The following is a 15,071-nucleotide window of genomic DNA, read 5'->3' as shown; positions in this document are numbered from 1 at the left end:
TAGTTTACCTACACAAATTATATAATTGAGTTATGTATTCATTAATTCAGACAGGCAACGTCGCAGATGACATTAGGGAGTGTGTCTCTGTTGTGTCTGCTGGAGCAACAGTTGCAGCCGAGAGTCCAGTCAATTATGTATATATACACACACATACCATTTCAGTCATTTAGCTGACTTACATGAGCAATTATGCTTTTATCATTCATTATCCTTGCTCAAAGGCACATCTTCAGATTTTTTACCTAGTCGGCTCGGGGATTCAAACCAGCGATGTTTTGGTTATTGACCAAACACTCTTGACCGCTAAACTACCTGCTGTGGGTAGAGAATTATTTTGGTTCAGTCTTCGCTGATAAATAGTTGGTTATCATGTTTTATTTTTCACTTTACTGTCAGATGTCTGCATGCATCATAGAAAACACAACTAATGGTATGGCATATTATAAATATTCATAAATCATCCTATTATCCATTAATTACATTTATATACATGTGTTATGGTTTCAATAGTCTAAAGGTTTCCTCTCTCTTTTGTCAGTTTTCCCTCATCTATTACTGATAAGAGAACACATTCTATGGAGAGAACATTCAGGGGATCTGCTTTACAGGTCCACTGCTGATTTTAGCATGTAAATCTTTGCAGGGCAAAGCATAATTTACTGCCTTTAACCAAAACATAGCTGATATGGCTGACTTGCTAAAACAAATGTGGATTCTACTGACAATTGAGATGTACAAATGATGGCATTAGGGGACAACGAGCAGATAAGAGGCCATCAGTAATTTCGATTAAGACATTAAAGAGCGAGCTAGGACGGACGTAGTCGATATAACTATTTGTTCAGAATTTTTTAAATGTACAGCGACAGAATTCAGAACATGGGCCGTTCATACAGTATTCTCCCTGTATACCAAGTCAGAACCGTAAGCTAAATAAAGAGGGCATGTAAAGCAGACAATGAAAGCTCTTACAATATTACATTTTTGCATTTCTCTAAAACAGGCTTTAGGCTACATGTCCACCACCAAGTCAAAACAGTAGGCCAAGTTATGAGGAGGAAAGGTACCAAATAATGACGGCGAGGCACATGGGCCACCATCAGCTTACTACACAACTTACACTGAGTATTACTTTCTTAGCTACAGTATACATATCTCCCTGGCATTTTACATAATTTATGCGGCAGCATACAATATATTATTGGACTCACCATGTTGTGCTGTGCTCACTTGAACAGGAAAGTAATTCTCTGGATTTATGGTGCTTTCAAGACAAATGAAAAAAAAACAAGGTTAAATCATGGCATCAGTGATCTTCAGGTCGGAGCTCTAGAAATAAGCCTGAGTTCCCGACTTGGAAATGAGAGTTGGATCACCGTTCAAAAGATATTTTCCCAGTCGGAACTTGTTTTTTCTGAGTTCCCAGTTGTCTTGAACTCACTGAAGTCTGAGATTTCGCAGTTCCGAGTTTCCGGTTGTTTTGAACACGGCAGAAGTCATGCTGGATTGACGGCATGGCTAATGTATTCAACCTTTTCTTACCCATGGTGTTGAATGTTTATCCATTTAAACTTGGAATAGAGACCCTTAAACCCAGACTTGGATCACACACCCTCTCCACTGATGAATAGCAGGCTAGTGATTGCTTTGCAACACTTGCAGTTAGCCACTGATTCCTTCCAAACCACTCATTGTTGAATTTGCGATTTCCAATGTTGGATTGAAAAGGATTTTCCAGTAGATTGTTGACGTGATTCATGACGATGACTGCTTGTCTAGCTTGCTAGCTAAGATTTTGAAAGTATGATGTTGACATGATCGGTCCAATCAAAGCTACGGTAGATATAATGTGATTTTGGGGTGGCAGGTATTCTAGTGGTTAGAGCGTTGGGACAGTAATCAAAAAGTTACTGGATCGAATCCCCAAGCTGACAAGGTAAAAATCTGTCATTCTGCCCCTGAACAAGGCAGTTCCCTGGTAGGCTGTCATTGTAAATAAGAATTTGTTGTTAACTGACTTGCCTAGTTAAATAAAGGTTCAATTTAAAAACTTCAATATCATTTTATCTGTAGCCAATGATCTTGAGCCTTCTTGGATGGGCTTTTCTGATTTAACTCTATGGCAGCACCCAAGGGGCTTGAATATTTGAGCTCTCCCCCTAGATGTTGCGGTGACGTAGTGTCCCCATGAGTGTCAGAACACTGAGGCAATCATGGTGCAACTAGAGAACATGATCAACCTCTACGCTCTGTATTTTCCGCTGGCTGTCCCACCACCACGGAAAGCACCGAGCTAGGCTGAAACACCTGCATTTTGGAGCTGCCTTATTCAAAAAAGCAAAACAGAGACTATGTTTGTATGTAGCTTTATTCACTTTTTTTTTAATACATTGGTTGCAAACTGGTATGTGACACGTATTAATGCCAAAATACCATCCAAAACAAGCACAAAAAATAATCAATATATTTTTTTAGCTAAATAGCTGGGGCTCAAAACAGGTCGGTCTCTGCCCCACCGGCCTTGAATGACGGGTCGCCACTTCCCGATCCAGATGTTTTAGATAGAGATAACTTGGAGATATTGATAACTTAGGGAGCTAAATATAATCGCCTGCGGGACGCCTGTTGGGGTACCCTGGCCTACAGGGAGGAGGTGAGAGCCCTGGTGGATTGGTGCCAGGGAAATAACCTCTTTCTCAAAGTCAACAAAATGAAGGAGCTGATCATGGGCTACAGGAAACGGCATAGAGAGCACGCCCCCATCCACACCGAAGCGAGCCACAGTGGAGATGGTCAAAAGCTTCAAGTTCCTCTGCGTGCACATCACTGAGGACCTGAAATGGTCCCTTCCCACTGACAGCTTGGTGAAGAAGGCGCAACAGCGCCTCTTCAACTTCAGGAAGCTGAAGAAATTTGGCTTGGCCCCTAAGACCCTCAGGAACTTATACAGATGCACCATCAAGAGCAGTCTGTTCACCCCACTTTCATCTAGAAGACGGAGACAGTACAGGGGCATCAAAGCTGGAACCGAGAAACTGATTAACAACGTCTATCTTCAGGCCATACTGAACAAAAATATTAACGCAACATGCAACAATTTCAAAGATTTGACTGAGTTACTAGTTCATATAAGGAAATCAGTCATTTGTAATAAATTCATTAGGCCCTTATCTATGAATTTCACATGACTGGGAGTACATGGTCTGCAGTTGTGAATCCGGTTGGACCCACTACCAAACATTTAATTATCTGGCAACAGCTCTGGTGGACATTCTTGTGGTCGGCATACCAATTGCAAGCTCCCTCAAAACTGTGGCATTGTGTTGTGTGACAAAACTGCACATTTTACAGTAGCCTTTCTATTGTCCCCAGCACAAGGTGCACATGTGTAATGATAATGCTGTTTAATCATTTTATTGATATGTCATACCTTTCAGGTGGATGGATTATCTTGACAAAGGAGAAATGCTCACTTACAGGGATGTAAACAAATTTGTGCACAACATTTCAGAGAAATACGCTTTTTTGTTATTTTTTATTTCAGCTCATGAAACATTGGACCAACACTTTACATGTTGCGTTTATATTTTTGTTCAGTGTAGTTGGTGCCAGGCGCACCAGTTTGTGTCAAGAACAGTTTACCACTTGTATAACTCAATATGAGGAAGGTGTTTATATACTCAGTGTACACACCATTCACATACATGTATATTTATATTCCGTACTCTGTTTTGTTTTTTGACATGGGGGTTTTGTACTGTGTATTTAAGCACTGTATTCTAGACATAGCTTAATCTATTATTTCTACTACTGGACATAGCATTTTAGTTACACTGTTTATACACACTGCATATGTATTAATATGCTGATTCTTGACATAGCTCACTCTAATGTATCTACTGCTGTACATACTGTATCATTCTTAGTATATCATGTGTACATTTATTGTGTATATAGTATAGATTGCATTTGGATTACTGTTACAGTGCTATTTGGGTTAATTGGATTTGTTCTGACATTTCAATATTTTTATTTATTTATTTGTATTATTATTTGTGTACATGTTTGGCATTTTACTGCATTGTTATGAGCTAGTAACAAGCATTTAGCTGCACCTGCTATAACATCTGCAAAACTGTGTACTCGACCAATAAACTTTTATTCGATTTTTCAGTGAATGTTGCACATACATTCATACCAAAGTGAGTTGAGCCTACCTCCATTGACAGTGAAATAGCGGGCAAAAAAATAACAATTCATGTTAGGGCGACATCTAATCCCACAAAAGTTCAAACCCAAATGTTAAACAACATTTATTATACTGTAAATTAATTTCTTTATTTACCCTCTACCATAGCCATCTCCCCATAAATGTAACACCTAATCAGCTGCATACATTTAGGTCTTGTTCACGACACTGAAGCTAGCTAGTTAAAGTTGGCAGGTCCACTCAAGACTAATGACTGATAGACGGACTGAAACGCAGAAGAACATGTTTGTTAACAATGTTCACTTCACATATATTTATATTTTATCCCATGTTCAACAGCAACTGCAAAACATATCCATGTAAACTTCAGCGGATGATGACAGTTCTAGAAAGATTTACTCAAATTTGGGGACGTGGCAATTAGTAGCCAATCAGGTGCCCAGGATGAGGTTTCGGACAAAGGGTCCACAGCTGAGATTTTACCCAATGTAAAAACATTCTCTAAAACACGATTGGTTCAAACACTACAACGCTTTTCGTGTAAGCCAATCAAACTTGAATACGATGAATAAATGTTTTATTATGGAACGTTAGGTCATCGTCCAAATGTGCCTTTTTGCTGAAGTGGACCAATCAAAGCTCGTAAAGGCTCAAATTTGTAATCTCATTGGATCGCCTTTAAGAAGGAAGGAGGCCGATGCTAGGGTGTGTTTATTAAACTGTTGACTTGTGAAACAGATATAGTGTAGATATTGTGTCTGGAATCATCAGGCAGGTAGGTAGGTAATACAATGATATTACTTCTCTTACACGCTAATATTGATAGTGTTACTTTGTATGATCAGCTAACCATTAACGGTAGGATATGCAATTCAGGCACATTCCAATAGTCTGTCAAGAGAGCTAGCGGCTAGCAGGCGTTCTTATTATGATGAAGTGACTGAAGACAAAATATCTTACATTACAGTCAACAACTGATTTCTGTTGTATTGTTCCACATTTGGTAATGTAGCGAAATGTGACATATTACATCAAGTGTATTCCGTGTGTGAATGGTGTATACGTTGATACATTGTATGTTAACAAACTGTGCCTATATTTGTGTTCAGACAGCCAAACGCTACTTTCTTTCCACTTTACCGTTATAGTGAGCAATTTTGATATTGTGGTTCCCCTGATCTGCATTCAAATACTGTTTAACAACATAACAAACTCAATGTTACAAATACCACATCATGACATCATGCATGCACTTCAGACATGTATTTAGGCTTTCCTGCCTGACTCATCTGTCCTATCCTGTCTACAGGACTATCGCTTTTCTTCAATTTTTAAATGTCCTATCACAAGTCTATGCTGCCAGCAGCAACAGTTTAATAAACCACCAGCAATTGAATATGTGAAACAAGTTCTGTAACACCATAATGTCAAAGAGATGTTTAAATTCTGAAAGACTTTGAACAGCCGTAATGAGCAGCAGATGTGACGTTAACACTCTGGAGGAGGTGTCTTTAATCTTTCTCTCTCTCTCTCTCTCTCTCTCATAGGATGGAGATCAGGCCGTTGCTCATGTGCTTTGCCCTCTGCGTGGTCTATGCCACCAGTAAACCCACCGAGAAAAAGGAACGCGTTCACCACGATGCACCTCTCAGCAGCCGCGAGCACGACGATGCTCAGGGCTTCGACTACGACCACGATGCCTTCCTGGGACAAAAGGAGGCCAAATCTTTTGACGAGCTCAGCCCAGAGGAGAGCAAGCGCAGGCTAGGGTGAGTAGACTCAAGTCTCTGCCTGGCTGCGTCTCAGTAGTCCAATGTGGCCACCATTCCTCGGCTCGGCTGTGTATCAATAGTATCATGTTGAGGGTCGGGCTGTGACGGTAATTGAATAACCGTGTAACTGACGATTATGGATGAAGAGCATCATCCATAAGGCCTACATTCATTTTATATATTTAAAAAATGGTATTAATATTATTTTCATGTAGATAAACCTTACCTAATAGTGGGAGTGTTTACTAATGATTATAAGCAAATGTTTTGTTAACTTAGTTTGTCTATTGAACTTTCTACATCTCCTCTTTACAGCTTTCATTTGCTTGAGCAGCTAATTGCTTGTAGAGTGGGATGTAGAGTGTTATAGGCTATGACATTTCAGTTAAAACATTGTTTGATGTGTGGACTTTCTTTTATACAGTACACGTTTTCATTGCTTGCTAGTAAATACATCTGTCTTCCTTTAAAAAAAAAAGTTTAGATGTTTCTCACTATTCATTAATTATTCAACAGCATTCGGCAAGGTTGTTCTGGCTCTGAGGCATATAATGCGCTAATGTTGTGTCAAATGGACAATTCACCAAGCCTCCAACCTGGCATGGTATAATTTGATACAGGATATTTTTTTTAAATGATAAACAAATCAATGCTGATCAAGCCCTGTTCTGGCTCATATGCTGCCCTAAGCTAGACCCAAAAAATTGCTGTCCTCCTATCCCCGCAAAGTAGAATCGTAGCCTAGGCCCGCAATGCACTTTTAGGAATGCCTATGTGGTAGGATACCATTTGTAAAATAGGCAATTTCCCATTCATTCCTGTCATCTGGTTACATTCATTTCTGTTAATGCATGTATTAATTACAGTAATTTACCGTTCTCATTCTTGTTTGCACAGTTCAAAACCCGCTACACTTGTGATAAACAAGTTTTGGTTTATTTGATATCATCATTTACGCGCTCCATGTGAGCAGTGAGCATGTGTCTGGTTTCTCTGACCTGTTAATGTTGACGGAGCTAGCGGCTGAACACGCACAGAAGTACCTGGCCTGCTTTTCGCAAATATCAAAAGTAGGAAAGTGCCCAGCTGGGCTTCTAAGTCATATTTTCTTCACCTCACATGGTAAGTCAACGAAGTCCATTATAATAGTTACTCACAGTATTTGAAAAATCTTTCCACCACTCTCCCCCTCCATAATCAACGTCGCTATGGACATGTTGCGTGTATTTGTTTCTATATTAATGATGGTCAATTTGATCTTCATTCTATAGCATAGCTGTCCCCTTCATACTTTCATTGTCAATGTCTTCCAACCTACTCTCAGAAAAGCCTAAGGTAGGCCTAGGTTTTTTATTATGTTTTAGTGAAAGGAAAAATATTTGCTCTTGTGTCTGACATAAAGTACGTTGATGAATTATTTTATTCGGTGTGCGTGTGTGAGTTTCTTTATAGGCCAAAATGTCCATTCAGAAAGTTTCCTAAAGTAGCCTATCTGGACTAGGGCTGCAAATAACTGTTGGTCTCATGGTAATTGACCGTTAATCAACAAACACATTTAGCATCTCCTGGCTTCCACTCATAGTCTACAAGCCACTGATGCAGACCTTTGGAACATCTAAATTTGAAAAAGTCTAATAAATCCATGATTTATTTTAGACGGGTCTAAAGAAGCATGATATGAAGAAAATGTAGTCTCTTTCAGAAGAACAGAATAGCATACTCTGAGTAGGCCCTGATCTGGCTGAAATGGCTGAGGGCTGCACTAGTTATTATGCAGAAAAGATTTGCTTAGAATTCCGTGGCGTTATTTTATAGTATGAAGAATACATTTTGAAGAAAGCTGAATAAAATATAAATGATATTTTCTCCAAATGATTTGAAGGAGTGTGCACATGCGGTTATTCTGTGTTGTGTGTTTAACAAAGAAATGGGTATTCCTATATGCTTAATTTTGAGTTATTTATGTATCTTTAGTTGTTCTACAATCGTTGGGCTGTATGTTTTGAGGTATCCAACTGGATACCCTAATTGGTAGTTACAGTCTTGTCTCATCGCTGCAACTCCCGTACGTAGAGTCGGAAGGTCGAGAGCAGTGCGTCCTCCGTGTGTCAAGTGCGTCCTCCTTGACACAATGCCCACTTAACCTGGAAGCCAGCTGCACTAATGTGTCAGAGGAAACAGTGTACACCTGGCGACTGTGTCAGCGTGCACTGTGCCCAGCCCGCCACAGGAGTCATTGGTGCGCGATGGGACAAGAAGATCCCTGCCAGCCAAACCCTCCCCGAACTCGGCGACGCTGAGCCAATTGTGCTTAGCCCCATGGGTCTCCCAGTCGCGTCCGGCTGCGACAGAGCCTGGACTCGAACCCAGAATATCTAGTGGCACAGCTAGCACTGCAGTGCCTTAACCACTGTGCCACTCAGGAAGCCCCGACATGATGTGACTTGAATGATGATTTGAAAAAAGTAGCTTGAAGCGCATGAGCTTTGCTTAGTTTTTTTGCACAGGCTGTATAAACTATATCAGTCACTCATGCACAATTTGACAAATATTTGATAATGCTGAGAATTTCACGGCAGCATCCCCTTTGTGTGGCCGTAATGCACCCCCCAAAAATCCATGCCTTTTGCGGCCAGTGGCCATTGTTCCCTTCTCCCAGAGTGCTGCGTGCTCCATCACGTGATCCGGTCTTTCTTACAGGCTACAAGTGAAGACAGAACAGCAAAAGCACGAACAGCAAAAGCACTAGCCAATGTCAATCTACTATCCCCAAAGTTCGACCTATTCTGTGCTAGAAATAAATATTACAAACATAGTCTGGGACAGTTGTGGGATGCAATATATCCCAAATGAATACAAAACTAGCATGAAAAAAACTTGTTTACGCAATGTTGCCGACGCAACACATCTGAATGTTTAGCTTAAAATGTTGATAAATTATTAGGCTATTTCTTCACATTATAAGCGCAGCAATGCGCACATGGTAGTAGGCTAAAAGCGCACATTTTCCATAAGCGGAAAACATTATCAAAAGTGACTGCAAATGCAATTATGCATGTAATGCTTTTATTATAAAGATGCATTTTTATGGTGAAAATTATCTCCCCCAAACTTGAAACTCACGCGCTGCCTATATATGCCAGTTAGGCTCTACACCCCTTGTAATGTGCCTGATTTTAGAAGTTATTTGGCCACTTTAGTTGTGATACAAACCGTATTAAAACATATAGGCCTATGGGCTAGGCTAGATGAGGTGTGTGACTATGACTCGAAAAAGTTGCACAAAAAAAACATTGTTTCTTATGCTGGGCATTATTCACAAGTGATAGGCTAATATGGTCACCCATCAGACTATTCTTGATTTAATCTTGTCTTTACATATACTAAATAATATATGTGAAATTTATTTTTGTTTTGATTTAGAATGGACCATTGTCATGCACCTGTATCGAAACAGGGTCACTTGAAAAAATACATCTATGCACTTAAATAGCGAATAGAGGAGGCTTTTCCCCGTGGTTTATTTTCATGCCAGCCAGGTAGGCTATACTCCTGTTGTAAATATAAGCAATGTGCTTAATATTAGGAAAGTTGAGAAATAAATATAGTAGGCCTATAGAAAGCTGATCCTCCTATTTTTAGTAGAGGCCCTCACTCTGTTTTCTCGCCAAATTGCATAGCCTATTGAAATATTGCTCAACATGAGCTCATGGGCTCTCATGAAGTGTTTGATTAGATTTTCAAATTAATTTGCATTGATGTCAGAGTGATTAGAGGGACAATCGAGTGTTGAGTACCAGGCAGCTGGCAAGTTTGGTAGGCTACTAATGACCATCAGCAGCATCAGAGCTTGGAGAAGCCAATTTACCATGACTAAATGGTCACGTGGAATTTGACTGCCTTCATGACTCGTGACTGCCGGTGTGACGGTAATACGGTCACCGCAACAGCCCTAGTCCGGACTCCATTTCTTTATTAAGAATCAAGCGCTCCTGTCGTGATGTAATCTTGTAAAAGGCCTCTTTTCAGTAGCTTAGGCTACATTATTTCTCTCATTATGGCGTCCTCTCGTTGAAGAAAATATGTCAATGCCACTGCCATTGAATGATCGCAGCAACAGAGTTTGTGACGTTATGCAACTATTTTGAGAAAAGTGAGTTCGTTTGAATGGTTTTGTGCGTCGAAATAGTATATGCAGAAAAGCCAACAGACAAGGTCAAGGTAGGCATATCTTTATTTTGACTCCATTAATGTTGTGTGAATACGTAAATGCGACAGATCCTCTCCAACATGGTATTTCTATTGGCATTTCCATTTATTTTGTATAAAAATATATATTCTGCTGACAAAAATTAACATTGTTTTTACAGTACCAGTCAAAGTTTGGACACACCTACTCAGTCAAGGGTTTTTCTTTATTTTTACTGTTTTCTACATTGCAGAATAATAGTGAAGACATAAAAACTATGAAATAACACATGGAATCATGTAGTAACCAAAAAAAAGTGTTCAACATATCAAAATATATTTTATATTTGAGATTCTTCAAAGTAGCCACCCTTTGCCTTGAAGACAACTTTGCACATTCTTGGCATTCTCTCAACCAACTTCCCCTGGAATGATTTTCCAACAGTCTTGAAGGAGTTCGCACATATGCTGAGCACTTGTTGGCTGCTTTTCCTTCACTCCGCATTCAAACTCATCCCAAAGCACCTCAATTGGGTTGAGGTCGGGTGATTGTGGAGTCTTGGTCATCTGATGCAGCACTCCATCCCTCTCCTCCTTGGTCAAATAGCCCTTACACAGCCGGGAGGTATGTTGAGTCATTGTCCTGTTAAAAAACAAATGATGGCCCCACTAAGCGCAAGCCAGGTGGGATGGCGTATCGCTGCAGAATGCTGTGCCTTGAATTCTAAATAAATCACAGACAGTGTTACCAGCAAAGCACCCCCGCACCATCACACCTCCTCACACTTTCTACGCTCCACCCGGCTTGTCCGGTGCTCATGCCTCGGCTGGCTCGTCAGGCTCTCAGGTGGCGCCCCTAGAATTCTGAAATTCTTTCTAATTGCATAGCATCTACAGATTGTAAGTTGAAGAAAAATATTATAACCTGTGACCAGAAACAAGCTACATAGCTGCAATACCAGAATAAATGATCTAATGATTCTGCCTCTTCGTGGCAGAAGAGACAGAATCATTTGTTGATTAATATTTAAGTAATAACCTGAATAATAATAATAATAATAATAATAATGAAATGCCATGATGATAACTGTGTAATGGCTTGTTTCAAGTAGGCTTTTATTAAGAAGCATATCCATGTAAACAAGTGTACAAATAGAGTTGTGATCTCTCCTTTTTTGACCCCTTATCCCTTGAACGGTTCTGTCGGTGACCGTGTACATTGGCCAATTACCGTGACCTCAAATTCCAAGACTGTCACAGCCCTAGTTGAGGAGCCAATCAGAGACTGTTCATGTAGTTCGCTACCTACAAGTTACCTGTATGTTAACGTGGCAGAGTAATATAAATGTAAAAGTACTTATTGCAATGTAAAACTAATGCAGTCACTCATACAAGGAAGTATGTTCTCTTTTCAGTAAAAGTGAATCAACGTATAGACTTGTTTGCCAGTAAATGGAGAGGAGGTAGAATTCTCCTTTCCCATCATCAGATTCAAAGAACAGGCTGTCACTTTCACGTAGACTGTTCTAGATCTTGGTGTTGACTGTTATTACATTGGTATTATAGTAAATGTAGTTTGTCCTCTTTTGAACTACATTTTTCATTTAACAGTCTCTCTCTCTCTCTTGCTCTTTCCCTTTCTGTTACAGTGTGATTGTAGAGAAGATTGATGGGGACAGTGATGGTTTTGTCACTGAGGTGGAGCTGAAAGCTTGGATTAAGAAGGCTCAGAAGAAGTACATCTATGAGAACGTGGACCGCCAATGGAAGGACTTTGATGTCAACAATGACGGCATGATCTCCTGGGAGGAATACAGGAACGTAACTTATGGTACCTATCTGGGTAAGAAGGGCGTGACGTGAGCATGCATGAGCATGAGCCCGGGAAATGCAATTGGTCCAAAACATAAATGTGTTGGTTATGATTGGTTGGATAATTGCAGGGCCTTTAGTATTAGTTTCACTGATTTGTTGATTTACCGTGTCAATTCAGGTCAGGGTGTATCACGTGTGATTAACTAGAGATCATAGCCGCTTCCCTTTGAACACACAGATGACTCGGAACCAGATGATGGCTACAACTACCAGCACATGATGGCGAGGGATGAGAGGCGTTTCAAAATGGCCGACCAGAACGGAGACCAGATCGCCAACAAAGAGGAGTTCACCGCCTTCCTACACCCAGAGGAGTACGACCACATGAAGGACATAGTGGTGCTGGTATGTGTGTTTCATTCTCTGTGTTCGTTAGATTAAATGTTATTTGTAAAAAATGAAACACGGGACCAGCGTTCACCGGTCGGCTCCCTGACCATCCTCCTCTTTCTCCTTGTTTACCCTACAGGAAACCATGGAGGACATTGATAAGAATGGTGATGGTTTCATTGACCTGAATGAATACATAGGTAAGGACTGAAGTGGACATACTGTGAGTGTACAAAACATTAGGAACACCTGCTCTTTCCATGACATGGACGGACCAGGCGAATCCAGGTGAAAGCTATGGTCCCTTAAATCAAATGTTACTTATCACATGTGCAGACTACAACTGGTGTAGACTTCACAGTGAAATGCTTGCTTACGAACCTTTCCCAATGATGCAGAGTTTAATAAATGATTAGAAAAAATGTAATGGTAACTAACACAATTGAATAAACAAGAATGGAGCTATATACAGGGAGTACTAGTACCTGATCAATGTGCAGAGGTACAAGGTACTTGAAGTAGATATGTACATGAAGGCAGGGTAAAGTGACTAGGCCTTATTGATGGCACTTGTTAAATCCACTTAACGCAGTGTAGATGAAGGGGAGGAGGCAGGTTAAAGAAGGATTTATAAGCCTTGAGACAGTTGAGACATGGAGGGTGAATGGGCAAGACAAAAGATGTATGTGCCTTTGAACAAGGTATGGTAGTAGGTGCCAGGCGCACCGGTTTGTTTTAAGAACTGAAACGCTGCTGGGTTTTTCACGCTTAAAAGTTTCCTGTGTGTATCATTAATGGTCCACCATCCAAAGGACATACAGCCAACTTAACACAACTATAGGAAGCATTGAAGAAGTCGTTCCTAATGTTTGGTGTACTCCGTGTGTAGTCACTTTATTCTGAGGTCCCCATTCAATATATGTACTGTATTGATGTTTCGACCTCCTCTCCTTCGTTTCCTAGGTGACATGTACAACCATGAAGATGAGATGGAGGAGCCAGACTGGGTTGCGACAGAGCGCGAGCAATTCTCAGAGTTCCGGGACAAGAACAAAGACGGGAAGATGGATCGGGAGGAGACTATGGACTGGATCCTTCCTTCAGACTACGACCACGCAGAGGCCGAGGCCAAACACCTCGTCTACGAGTCTGACTCAAACAAAGTGAGACAATCGCTCTTTCTCTCTCTCTCTCTCTCTTTCTCTCTCTTTCATCTCTCTCTTTATCTCTCTCTCTCGTTCACTCTCTCTCTCGTTCACTCTCTCTCTCGTTCACTCTCTCTCTCGTTCACTCTCTCTCTCGTTCACTCTCTCTCTCGTTCACTCTCTCTCTTTCTTTCTCTCTTTCTCCCGTTTTATTTATGTCACTCACAATGTCTGTATTAAACCTTGTGTTGACTAAATATCCTTTTTGTTTTGATTTCAGGATGGAAAGCTCAGCAAGGAAGAAATCCTGAACAAGTACGACCTGTTTGTAGGAAGTCAAGCAACTGACTTTGGCGAGGCGCTGGTACGGCACGATGAGTTTTAGATGATTTAGTCCTAGCTAGATAAAACATTTTTATACTTGGTTTGATTTTTATTTTGTACGAAACCTATTCATACAGTACATTGTCTCCAATTCGTTTGTGGTTGATAGCACCTAATAGTTACGTGTGTTTATATATACTGACTTCCCAACACTTCATTTTATTGTTCTGTTACGTACATAGGTAGTTTAGATTGGTCATTATTTTTGCCTTGGTTTGAAACACAATGGTATACTCACAAGCACTGAATACTCATTTTGGAGTTGTTATCATTTATAATTCTTCCACCAAACCCTTCATATGTGGGAATGATTTGGTGTTTTTTACAGTCATGTTTTGAATGACACTGATTGTAGTGATAGCCCATCATTTCTTAGTATAGTTAGTAGATGAGAGATGCTACCCAACATTAGCCTCCTACATTTCCTTTTACCCAGTGTGTGCCTTCTCTGAGTAGTCTTTTGGGAGCTCAACCAATGAAACCAATGACACTAAATATCAGTGAATCAGAGGGTCATGGGAAGGTGAGTCCACTACAGTGAAATCATCCCTCGCCCTGCTCTGTTTCTCCATAAACACTTTCTTTGACCCCCTTTTCTTCACATGTACTGTATTTGTCTATCATGACTAGGGCCGTTATTACATGACTAGGGCCGTTATTATTAGCAGTTCATCACTGCTTCTGTAGCCTTCTCCGCTGTCAATCACTGCCTCTCAGCAGTCTACAGTGGCTTCCTCTCCTTGCCTCCATCTGCAATGGTCTAGAAACAAATGATAGGTGAAAGAAGTATGTTAGATGACCAATGTGAAATAAGAAAAGGAAACCGTTTTGGACTATTGAGTAGCAGCACAAGTGTGAGAGCGCGTCTGTTGTTCTATTGGTTAGAAATAAGAGCGGTTGTTCTTCCTTCCTGTGGGGTGTGCTGAACTGAAAGGTTGGTGCATGGCAGCGTCGTTGCTGAATTACGCTTGCTTAAAATTAAATTATGTTGAAGTATTTACATAGTCAGCAAGTGTTTATTTTCTGAATTTATGCACAGAATTTATGGACATTCATATTTTGGATAGAATGCTGTACTTTTGATTCCACAGCCCATTTCTCAATAAAAAAAACCTAATTGAGTAAACTTATTTGTTCAAGTTTGAGCCTCAAGGCACATCTTCT

General features: G+C 40.4%; 1 protein-coding gene across 8 annotated transcripts; it reads left to right on the top strand.

The window, feature by feature from the left end:
- Positions 1–4,838: 4,838 nt before the first annotated feature.
- Positions 4,839–15,047, top strand: LOC109864365 (calumenin-A). 8 transcript variants are annotated; one of them, XM_020452104.2, is made up of 7 exons: positions 4,839–4,918; positions 5,761–5,982; positions 11,823–12,004; positions 12,227–12,393; positions 12,518–12,578; positions 13,342–13,541; positions 13,804–15,047. In XM_020452104.2, exons 1-7 carry the CDS (start codon positions 4,911–4,913, stop codon positions 13,906–13,908), a joined length of 945 nt encoding a protein of 314 aa, XP_020307693.1. In that variant the 5' UTR covers positions 4,839–4,910; the 3' UTR covers positions 13,909–15,047. The 8 variants fall into 8 exon arrangements, with proteins under 8 accessions (XP_020307693.1, XP_020307689.1, XP_020307691.1 ...); XM_020452100.2 differs by having other exon boundaries at positions 4,844–4,918; positions 11,823–12,016; XM_020452102.2 differs by having other exon boundaries at positions 4,879–4,992; positions 11,823–12,016; positions 13,804–15,037.
- Positions 15,048–15,071: the final 24 nt, after the last annotated feature.

Source organism: Oncorhynchus kisutch, linkage group LG19 (assembly GCF_002021735.2).
Source record: "Oncorhynchus kisutch isolate 150728-3 linkage group LG19, Okis_V2, whole genome shotgun sequence".
NCBI lineage: Eukaryota > Metazoa > Chordata > Actinopteri > Salmoniformes > Salmonidae > Oncorhynchus > Oncorhynchus kisutch.
Note: the sequence above shows the minus strand (reverse complement) of the source record. Positions and strands in the feature narration are given on the sequence as shown.